The following is an 11,351-nucleotide window of genomic DNA, read 5'->3' as shown; positions in this document are numbered from 1 at the left end:
CCTGGCTGCCTCAATGGTCTCCACGAGCCGCAACACGGAGACGGCCTGTCTGCACAGGGAAGGCCAAAGTTTCTCCGCCTGTGAGTTCAAGAAATCTGTTCCCCATTAAAAAAGAAATAACCAAGTGAAATTCACAGGTGCCCTTTATTTCATCGTGATAATAGTAATTTTCATTTCCTGACATGCGGCAGCATGAACTCAAATATGTAATTTGTGAAAATTAGGGTTGTTTCTTTAAAATTTTTCTTCGGCTCTGCTGGTTATAATGAGTTTGTATTTGTCAAATGGTTTTTATGCTTAAGTGAAAAGGTAATGATAAACAACCATTGGAGCTGCCAGATGACTCCCCCTGTGCGGGCTCCAAGCAGGGCCCCTGGAGTAATCAGTGTGGATATGAAAATGAGCACATTATTTCACTGTAACATGCACTGCTTAGATGAAAGGGAAGGCGTGTGGGCTCACTGATGTTTTTATTTTCCTTCTTGGAACAATTAGCTGAATAAGAAAGAGTGTAGGCAGGGTGTTCTAAATGCAAACCTGGTCATGGAGTTTGGGAACTTAATACTTGTAATGTAGTCAAAGTTTATGAGAAGCACAGCGTGGCGAAGTCCCAGCTCCCAGAAGATGCCTTTGTTATGCCAATGGGGAAACTGAGGCCCAGATGCACACACTGAACAAACACACACAGTCTGTAGTCAAGTATCGTGGCGTGGTCGATGCCGTCCCTGGGATCTCCAGCCCTCACTGGTAAAACCCATGCCCTTGTGATCTCCTTTCCAGAGGTCGAGGCTGTTGAACAACCTGCCCGTGGTTAGGATGCTCCTCGATGGCAGAGGGAAGACTTGCACTGGTTGTCTGAGGCCCCCTCTGTTTCCAGATGATTCCACAGGGAGCCAGGTACCACTGCAGTATCCACCATGGTGATTCTGACAAAGAAACCGCACAAAATTCCTGCTACATCACCCCAGCGTTTTGCCTCTGCCCATCCAACTGACGGAGACGCTGGTGAAAACTGGGATCTCCTAAAGCAACTGTGAGGCTCCAGTGCCCCCACAGTTTATCAGCTTTTTGTCCTACATTTATGAACCCCAATGGGGGACAGTAGAGTTACTCCCTTTTGGGCTCACCAGGGAACTTCTTCAAGGAGCTCATCACTACAGTTTGCTTTGTGTTTCAGTTTTCAAACTAAAGAACCCCTTGAAAAGAATGATTTAAAATGTAGACCCCAAGCCCTGTCCTAAGTGATTCCCCTTCAATAGGGATAGGGTGGAGATTTGAAGGTTGAAAACAGAACAGCTCCCTGACCGCTGCCCTCTGTCTCTTCCTGGACAAAACCACCTGAGGTCAGGTCCAGTACCTTAATCTGCATTTACATATCCCAGGCAGTGACAGTGAGATAAGTCAAAGCGTCAGGACCATCCACAGTGCTTCCCATTTCACATCAAGTGTTCAAGATCCACTGGAGGATGAAAAATAGCATTAAGCCCCTACTCCTCGAAAGGTCTTCAGACATCACATCCCACTTATTGTTATCAAAGGACAAAATCACAATGAGTTAGTGAGAGGAATATATATACACACACAGTATTGAGGGCTGAATCTACCTCTACCGTTGGTCTACATCCCCAGCCCTTTTTATTTCAGGACAGGGCCTTGCTAAGATGCCCAGACTGACCATGAACTTGTGATCCTCCTGCCTTAGCAGTCAGTGGGATCACAGGTGTGCACCACCAGGATCTCTGCGGGTGTGCTGTCGATTCCCAGAGTTGCACGCCACCTCACTGTGTAACAAGGACGCCCAGTGAGGGTTTTGGTGGGAGGAGAACAGAGCTCGCTTTTGTACACAGAGGGACCGAACAAAACGGAAACAAGAAAGGAAGGCACCGGCTCTCTCCATTTTGCTATCTCCCAAGGTGAGGACAGGGGATGGAACATCGGCTGACCCCAGCTTACTTCAGTTACATTTGTGTGTGAAGAGGAGGCAGAACTTCGTCAGCATGGCAGTGGGCACTGGCCTGTCTGGAAGGGGGGCTGCTCCACCTCTCTCCCTTCTATTTCCTAGTGTTGTGGGGCAGGTCACTCAGAAAACACACCAAGTCCCAGTTTTGTCCAAATTGAAGAGTGTTTATTCTGACCGGCCGGGACTGCTTCCTACAGGACCAAGTTGTCTCTACAGAAAACAGCCTTGAGCTTCAAGGTTTGGGGTATTTAAAGACAAAAGCCACAACAGGGTTGATGCAGCTGCAAGCAAGCAGGGGTACAGAAGCTGAGCGGTCAGTGAGACAATGCAATGGGTACATTGGTATGTCCCGAGGGACTTTCCCGGTTGGCATAGCAGCAAGCAAGCAGAAGGGAAGTGGGTCAAAATGACCCTAGTTGAGCACAAGTTAGAGAATGGTTACTAATGTCTAGATAATCAATCTCTGCCAGGGCACATTGCCCAAGAAAAATGGAAACCAAAGAGAGAACTATTTTACATTGTGTAAGAATCGCCATTCTGTGCTGCCAAGTATGCCATGCTGGGTAGATATTAATGGGCTCAGAGGCGGGGCTTTCCCACGGGAGAAGCATTTCTTACATGATATGGAGCCTCAGGGTACAGTGGAGCCTGCTTGGTCGTTGCACAAACAGCCTGGCCCATACACCATGAGGATCAGCTATCTTGGCTATGGTTTGGTGCTCTGGAACTCAGCTGTGGATGACTCCACTGTTATTTTCAGTCTGGGCTACTGGGGTTCAGTTCAGGAGCTTAGTCTAAAACAACGGAGGACTAGCACCCTGCAGAGTAAAACATGTACAGCACCCTATTGGTATTGGCACCCTGCAGAGTAGGTGCTTCCCTGGGTCCCAGTAAATAAGGTAGAGTTGACATCTGAGTGCAATCCAGTGCTGAAAACACAGTGCTTTTCTCAGTAGTGCACAGTACAGAAACCTCTGGTAGAATCTGGGTCCTTCCTCTCAAAGAGCTTCCTGTGTAGGGAGGAAATGTCAAAGGTAAATACTAGGGAGAAGGGTTAGGATGCTCTCAGGAGGATGATTCACCCCACATGTGTCCACTCAGCCCAATGCCGGGCTGGGAAGACCCTGAGTGGTGAGTTCCTCCTCCCGCCTGCCCTTTCTCCCCCAACCAACTACTTCAGATGACGGCAGAAGGAGAGAATGTAAGCAAAGACACTGAGAAATTGCCAGTAAAAGATTTAGGCTCCAGAGGGGCAGACCAGAATGTCTCCCTGTTGAAGCAGGAAACCTCACGGGAGGCTCTCCAGACTGGAAGGTCCAGCTCTGCAGACAGTGACCAGCACAGCTGCCAAGTACTGAAACACCTGTTAGAAACTCTCCCCTATCCCCACCCCATTCACCCTGGAAGATCACTGTCCAGTACTGCCCTAAGTAAGCAGATAACTCCCAGTGTGCTATCAAGTGCAAGGCTCTGGGTCAATCCCCAGCACCCTCCCTCCTGCCCAGAACCAGACCTAGTGAAAAGCATTCCTTTCAAATCCCTGCTAGCTGCTATCAGGAGGAAAGTGACAGAGGACAGTAAGTTTTGGATAAGCAGCTTTGGTAAATTCTACAGGTGGTCCTTCTCCAGCACCATGCTCATAATGCTCACCAAGTTTAAACCTTCACCCTGCAAACATCAACAAGAACCCTGGCTCCATGCTGCCCCGTGGCAGACCCAGTGGGTTCTCAGACCCACTCACCTCAAAAGGATGGACAGGACAGAGGAGGTGGGTTCCAGGTCTGGGAATTCTGATACCCAGCCTAAAGGCGCCATGGGGTATGGAACTCTGTGGCCCATTTTTCCATAAGCCAAGTAGAGTTACAAAGAGATCTCCTTTGTAGGGATCCTGAGAGACATCCAGAGGCTGTAGAGGTTGTGCCACAGGAAAGAGCACAGGATCACCACTGGGTAAGAAAGAATCTGCAGGTTTATGGTAATATAACCAAATAAAACAATAAGCTAGGAAATGGGGAGAAGGTAAGGCTGTTCTCAGAGAATACAAACTAAGAAATCTAGAAGAATGGAGTTAGACAATCATCATTTTGTAGCTGTCAAAGTTATAATTGACTCAAATGGTAATCACCAATGAATACTAAGAATTTGACCAGGAAGGGGCATAAATTGACATGACTTTATCTACATGTATCTACTAAGGATGAAACATGGGCCAACAGGTAAATAATTGGATTAGCTGTGCAAAGGATAATTCTGAGTTACATTCTTGCAACTTTTCTGTCAATTCAGAATTACATCCAATCAAAAGTTAAAAAAAAAAAAAAGACTAAACTACCAGCAATAGCTGCCTACCTCTGTTTTATTGTATTTTCTCTCAAGGTCAAACACTGAAGAATAAGGTTAAAAAATTCTAAAATCGGGCTTAATAGGGCGGGGGCATGGATTTGAATCTCGTAGTTATTCTTTATGGAAACTGTGATTTCCACCAAGTGACTGAACTATTTTGTGCCTCAGTTTCCTCTTTGGGAAAACAAGGATTTTGCATTTGCTTCCACTTAAGAGGTTACTGTTAAGGCTGTTCGCGTCTGTCCAGTGCTCCGACACAACTCTGAGTGTTCGCTACCATCGTTTTTATACATGTAATGTGCGCAGAGTCCTGAGGCTCCAAATAGATTCTCTGTTACGATTACTGGTTTAAAATTCATCCATAGCTTTGCATTGAATTCAGGTTCAGGATCAAAAGCAAAAAGCAAACAAACAGACGCAAATCTGGTAATATCAGCCGGAGTCTGAGTCAGGAGGATCCCAATTTCAAGTTAGTCCAGGCAGAGACCCCCCTCAATATAAAAAGGGCTTGGGGTTCAGCGGAGGAACACCCCTGGGTGCAATCCCCGCTACCCGGAAAAACAGAACCGGAGCCTCCACCTACTTCAGAAGACTCCCTGGGCCCGGGATGCAGGGTCCCCGCGCCTCTCCAAAGTTCTCGGGGCCTTAACTGGACCTACGTCCCTGGACAGCCATTGCGGCCAGGATCCGGGAGTCGGCCTCAGGGCGCCCGCTCCCGGCCCGGGCTGCCAGCGCGCCTGCAAGAGCGGGCCCTCTGGATTTCAGGAGCGCAAGGCTCGGCTCTCCCGGCCGCAACGAGTGTGGCTCGCTGAGAAGGTCATCAGGCCTCAGGACCCCCCCAGTGTGAACTCGGGCCTGGTGGGACCTAGGGCGCCGCGACAGCACCCGAGGGAACACCGTGGGGCTTGGAGCCGAGGGCGTGGCCTCCCCTACCCGAGCGCGCTCGGCTGACCTTCCGTGCGCCTCCTTCCTGAGCTACGGCCCGCCCCTCTCCCTCCGGGCCTCCCTCCCCTCTCCGCCCTGCTTTCCCCGCCGCTCTCCTCCCCGTCCCGCCCCCTCTCCTCTCCCCTCCCCTCCTCCCGCCCCTTCCTCCTCTCTGTTCTGCCCCTCCCCGCCCCTCCCTGCCTCCCTTCTCTTCCCCGCCCCTCCCCAGCCCTCCTCCCCCCCTCCTCCCCCTCCTCCTCCCGCCCCTCCCCAGCCCTCCTCCCCGCCCCTCTCCTCCTCCCGCCCCTCCCCGCCCCTCTCCTCCTCCCCGCCCCTGTCCAGCCCTCCTCCCCCCCTCCTCCCCCTCCTCCTCCCGCCCCTCCCCAGCCCTCCTCCCCGCCCCTCTCCTCCTCCCGCCCCTTCCCGCCCCTCTCCTCCTCCCGCCCCTCCCCAGCCCTCCTCCCCGCCCCTCCCCGCCCCTCTCCTCCTCCCCGCCCCTGTCCAGCCCTCCTCCCCCCTCCTCCCCCTCCTCCTCCCGCCCCTCCCCAGCCCTCCTCCCCCCCTCCTCCCCCTCCTCCTCCCGCCCTTCCCCAGCCCTCCTCCCCGCCCCTCTCCTCCTCCCGCCCCTCCCCGCCCCTCTCCTCCTCCCCGCCCCTGTCCAGCCCTCCTCCCCCCCTCCTCCCCCTCCTCCTCCCGCCCCTCTCCAGCCCTCCTCCCCGCCCCTCCCCGCCCCTCTCCTCCTCCCGCCCCTCCCCGCCCCTGTCCTCCTCCCAGTCCTGCCCGCGGCTCCCCAGTTCCTGGTGAAGATGGCGCTCCCCGTGGCCGCGCGCTCTGGCCGGCTTCTGCGAGACCCCGCGCTGCGGCCCCGGCTGCTGGCCGCCAGGTGCCAGGTGAGCGCAGCCGGTGAGGGGAAGGCGCCAGCGCGGCCTCGCCAGCCCGACCCGCGCTTTCCTGCGCCCCTGTCGCTCTTGCCCCTTCTGTCCTCCTGCGCCCCTGTCCCTCCGGCCCCTTCTGTCCCCTCCTTGCCCGTGTCTCCTGCCCGCGCTGCGCCCCCATCTCCTGGTTTCCCCCGGCCCTTCTTTCCCCTTCTCCGTCTGCCCCTTCTGTGCGCCCCTGTTCCCTCCGCCAGGCGCTGGACGCAAGTTTAGGAAAAGTTTAGGAAGAGTTCCTGGGTGTTCCCGAGTCCCGAGGTTTCACTTCCAGGGCTGCCAGGGCTAGTTTTGAAAGTCCGAGGCTCCGAGCGCGCGTCAGGCAGGCCACGTGGGAAACATGCCTGAAACCCTGGGCCTAGCCGGGGTGCAACTCACCTGACCTTGGACCTTCTGCCAGTTCCACTTCTGTGGACTCAGGGCGCTCAGCTGGAGAAAACCGGAAGCCCTTTCCCTCCCTTCAGCAAACAGCTGCTGGCCTGTCCACCTTCTCCATGCTCTGGGGAGGTCACACCAAAGCAGGGCAGTGGACACTGAAGGGCTGTCCCAGCTTGTCCCCGGTGTGGACTGTACTGCGGGCTGTGGGGCTGTGGCAGGCTTCCACAGGGGGAGACCGTGGGGTGAAGTTCTGACGGGCCATGCTCCCCGAGAAGCCACTAGCCCCAGACTCCTGGTTCCCACAGATTCTCTCTTTTTCAAGAAGGGACAGTCTGGGGCTCAGCCACAGCCCATCAATGACCTTGCCCATTGCCCCATTTTTCATTGATAAGAGGCAAGTTATCACTTATACATTTTCAAACAGGATGTGCTTCCTATATTTCTTAAGAAAACTGGAAAAAAAATAGCTGATGCTTTTCCAAGTTAAGAAAACTGGAAAAAAAAAGTAGCTGATGCTTTTCCAAGTTACTCCAAGCTTTGCTTAATTAAGACACCTGAGTTATGGTTTTCTTTTTTCCTCTCCTTCCATTTCCTGACGTCCCATTTCTCTGTTTCTGTGAATTTAAAAGGCGCTGATACTTACTCCTGTAAAGTCCCTGAGAGGCACCTCACAGTGTGTTGGGGTGGTAAGAGGATGGCGGTTTAGTCTAATTAAAATCACTAGTCACAGTTGACGCAGAGGAAAGAGAACACCTCCAGGTGAGCCACGTCTATTCGGTATCTAGGTGTCACAGAAAACCAGAACGAGGGCGCTCTGAGCGTGGACTTGAACTCAGGAGACCTGGGCCATGGCCAGTGAAAACCCCAGGGAAGGAAGGACTTGTACAGGGAAAACTGACAATGCACAGTGTTGGGCTCACATAGGTGGGGTCTCCTGGCCTGTCCAAGGGACAGAAGCCTGATCCCAACACTAGAGAGACTGCTGGGCAGGAAGGACTGCTGGCAGGAAGACCGGGTAAGGAGATCAGTCTCTGGCTCCATCTGGTTGCTTTGATTCACACACTTGGGGTGCTTTGTGATACTGTGAGCTCCAGGCTTGGAAGACGAGAGCCGCTTTTCTAAAGGCGGGAGTTCTGGCAGTGTCCGGGAAACAGAAATGAGCATTACTAGCATCTGCTCCCGTAAGCTCTGTTCATGGGCAGAAAAATGAAGCCCTAAAGAAGTTCAGCGACTCATGCAGGGTCACAAGAGTTTGTGGCAGAACCGATTGCAGAGTGAAGGCTTACCCTCGAGTTTCTGTTACCCTGGGCTCTCACCTCTAAGTAGAGTTTCCCCATGAAAATAGCACAGGGCTTACTCGGATACCAGTAGTATTTATATATGACATCCAGTCACCTGCACGGGCGACACAGTTTTTTTCTTTGGGAACATTGTGATATGGGTCGTGGCTTGTAAGGGATTCCATTTTTGGTTTCTTGGATGCTTCTCATATCTGTGCCCTGTAAGTCTGATTTGATTAGTGTACATCCCTAGCTTCTGGCCCATGGCAGACATTACAGTTGGACTTGGCCCGCTTTCTCCACCAAGCCTGAGAATCCTCACCCAGTATCTCAGAAATCTGTGCCCGCTCTTGCCCCAGACCTGCTTTGTACAGGGCTGTTGTGCCCAGGCAGATAAGAGACCTGCTTTCCGCTCTCAGAAGCAGCTTGAGCTGATTTCACAAAGATATCCAGAGAATAACATTTGCTCCTTCCCATGGTTAAATGTGACATTTGACACACGTCCTGCCGCTTAATGTCATGGAAGTTTTTAAATTTCTTCTACTCTTGGCTTCAGTGTTTGGACTTGATTGACATGCGATCCTTTATAGGGCTCTCCTTAGCTCTCTCTTATTTTTACCTGCATTTCATCCAGCCTACCTCTGGCAGGACTGTCCAGCCCAGGGGTTTGGGCTGGTGAATGAGGCAGGCAGAGGCCTTTCCCATGGCAGACTTTACTTTTGTGGGACTGGGATGAACCAGATTGAACTCGTGCAAGATGTTTTCTGCCAGAGAGAGAGAGAGAGGCTGTGAATGACCTTGAGCAGGGTCCTGGGATGGGAGTGGACGCTTAGCCCCAGGCAGGTAGGATCAGGCAAAAGCACTAGACAAGGTGGTGCTTTTTGTTCAGGCTTTTTTTTTTTAAATCGACACAGAACATGTCCTGAAAAATGTGTGTGTTACAGCTTCATGAATTTGTACCAGTGGGACCCTCCTGGGTAGCCAGGTCCAGAGCAGGAAGGTAACTTAACAGCAGCCCAGGCCCCAGGGGTCCTTCCCATCACTAGCCGTCCCTAGCAAGGGTAACCTGACACACACACACTTCACGTAGGCGGAATCACACAGCATGCATACGCATACTCAACGCTGCTCCCCATCGTGAGACCCTGGAGGTGACTTCTTGACGTCTGAGCTGTGTGTTGGAGTAGCTAGCCTTTTGAGGCTCAGCAGGGTAGAGAAGAGGTGCCAAGGCCCCGAGGTGGGAGTCAGTTAAGGAAAGGGAGGATGTGCCCCTACCACCAGGAGACGTTCAGGGTCTGGTGAGAAGTTTTTGAACTTTTTAGAGTGTTTGCATAGCTTGCACAGAATTATACAGCTAAAAAAAGAAAACCCTGCAGGGTCTGAGTCCCAGTCCTGGCTGTTGGAGCTCAGGCATTTAATTACTACACTGGACACGTTTCCTGTTATACGTCTGAACCTGGCTGGCCTTGGAAGTGCCAGTGGAGTGGTGGTCAGTGGACTCTGTGCTTCGGGTCAGTCTGACCACTGTTCCAGATCGTTCTATAGATGCAGATCCTGGCAGGCAGGAGCTGTGCTGTAGGGTTCAGAGAGCCAGCCCCGTGGACAGGTGCTGGGCAGTTGCTGTGGTAATGCAGCGGGTGCTGCCTGCCAGGCGAGCCCTTGGTGAACCCCGGGCCGGGGCCCCTGGGTGTTAGGGATCCTGTGCCCTCTCCTCCTGGCCGCGCATTCTGTCCTCAGGGGTCCTAGACGTGGGCAGCACCGTCTGCCAGGCCCAGCTGTGGAATCTGGAGCCCGAGGGGTGTGTATGGTCAAGCACTCGCACCCCTGCCCTTCAGGACGGATGGCTCAGCTTCGTTTTCTCTCCTCCTGCGTGTGCGAGGAGAAGGTGGATGAATGGCTTTGGAAGTGGGGGGCTGAAGGTTGTGCAAGTTCTCTCCGCTCAGTGAGGCTGTGCAGGGGCTGGAGGCTCTGATTTCCCTGGAGAGTCAACACCTGACTTTTTTCTTTTTAATGAAGTACAGCTGCGATTTCTGCAGTTAGAAAAGAGACTCCATCTCAAGTGATCGAGGTGCGAAACTGTGTGTCGGGGAAGACCCTGAATTGTCCTGAGTCGGTTCTGTTTACTGTTAAGTGAGGCGTCTCCTCAACGGGCAGGGGCTGGGCGCAGGGCCCCGCGGGGTGAGAACCGCTGCCCGCACTCCTTGGCCGGGTTCTGCAGGACAAAACCCAGGAAGTGCCTCAGTATGTCGTCTTGTGGGGAGGAAGAGAAATCCCACCAGTCACCTAGGCCCCGAGTCCTGGCGCCCTCCTCTCTATGCAGTCTGGAGTTGTCATTCAAAGGCGGCACCTTCGGTGACCTGATGGAACGCTTTGCCTGCAGTCTGTGGGCGCACCCGGAGCTCCAGGGGAAGGGCACCCGGGGAGGCGGCTCTCCAGGGGAAGCGGCTGTGGGCGTCCGGCAGGCGCTTTTCTGTGAGGAAGAGGGAGAACGTGAGGAAGGGTGGGGAGAGGAGGTGGGGAAGGGTGGGGAGAGGAGGTGGACTTGTAGGCAGCGAGGAGGGAGGATAGGGCTGCGGAGAGCTCAGGACGGGGCAGGTCGCACCGCCCCTAACTGGAAATCCAGCGGACACGGCTCACCTGTCAAGAGTGGGTACGCCCAGGAAGCCCCCCAGAGGCGGAAACCCCAGCACTTGGGTTCTTCTCCACAACCCAGTGCTCAAGAGACTCCTGGGCAGAGGGACGCACTTAGCCGAGCCCCCCGAGTGCAGAGGACGCAGCGGCCCTGCCCTGCAGGAGCTCAGGTTGGCTGGCACCGTCGACCTGTGGGCCCGGGGTCGCTGTAGGGCAGGAGGGCTGGGACCTCAGTGTTCGTGCTTCTTCAGACAGGTCCTCCCCTCGTCTTCGCCCCAGGGGCTGTTATGCTTTATCATCCTTCACGGTACTTGACGGCTGTCTTTGGGTGACTGTGTCTCTGCTTTCTCCCCCGGCGGGGATGTAAGCTGCATCAGGGAGAAGCTTTTCTCCTGGCTGCTGCTCCCCGGGCTTGCCCGTGGTCTGTGCCTGAGTGGGTGCCCGGAGCAGAGCGGGAGGAGTGGCCCAGGGACGTGGGGGGCCTGTGTGGGTGCCCCAGGCAGCGGGAGGAGGAAGGGGCTCGTGAGGTGTGCAGGACAGGCTTTCATGGAAACAGGGCCAGTTATCGAGTGTTTAGCTGCCATGGATGGCAAAGGGACTGTCACGCCGGTTTCTCTAACCCTTACATTGCTGCAGAGAGAAAGCACCGTCCCGTCTCCTGTAAAGGCTCTGAGGCATGGAGCTGTCCCCTGGTACCTCGCTTGGTCACAGTGCCGGGCGCTGCTTGCCCCACAATGATGAACACTTATGCTCTTACGTCATGACGCTGTCAGCAGAAGGCCCAGCGGGGGCCTCGTTGTTCACTTAACCTGCCCGCCTGCCTTTCCCAGTCTCCTTGCCATGGGTCACTTGGCCTCTGCCACCTTGCGCATGGTGGTCAGCTCTGCACAGTTGTCCTGCTGGGCT

At 54.1% G+C, this 11,351-nt stretch overlaps 1 protein-coding gene and 1 long non-coding RNA gene across 2 annotated transcripts in view; one reads left to right on the top strand and one right to left on the bottom strand.

Moving 5' to 3' along the window:
• Window positions 1-2,133: 2,133 nt before the first annotated feature.
• Window positions 2,134-5,189, bottom strand: LOC114089804 (uncharacterized). Its single transcript, XR_003582240.2, has 3 exons — window positions 4,887-5,189; window positions 3,702-3,906; window positions 2,134-2,970 (listed from the first exon to the last, which is right to left on the bottom strand). It is a non-coding gene; the product is annotated as an uncharacterized lncRNA (long non-coding RNA).
• Window positions 5,190-6,003: 814 nt separating this feature from the next.
• Suclg2 (succinate-CoA ligase GDP-forming subunit beta) overlaps window positions 6,004-11,351 on the top strand; it is a 199,433-nt gene continuing 194,085 nt past the window's right edge. Inside the window, exon 1 of the mRNA XM_027931831.2 lies at window positions 6,004-6,117. Within this exon, the coding sequence (XP_027787632.2) occupies window positions 6,034-6,117 (84 nt within the window). The 5' untranslated portion in view covers window positions 6,004-6,033. The remainder of the gene's footprint in view (window positions 6,118-11,351) is intronic.

This window comes from Marmota flaviventris, chromosome 20 (assembly GCF_047511675.1).
Source record: "Marmota flaviventris isolate mMarFla1 chromosome 20, mMarFla1.hap1, whole genome shotgun sequence".
Taxonomy (NCBI): domain Eukaryota; kingdom Metazoa; phylum Chordata; class Mammalia; order Rodentia; family Sciuridae; genus Marmota; species Marmota flaviventris.
The sequence above is the reverse complement of the archived record's forward strand: the minus strand, read 5'-3'. Positions and strand labels throughout refer to the sequence as shown.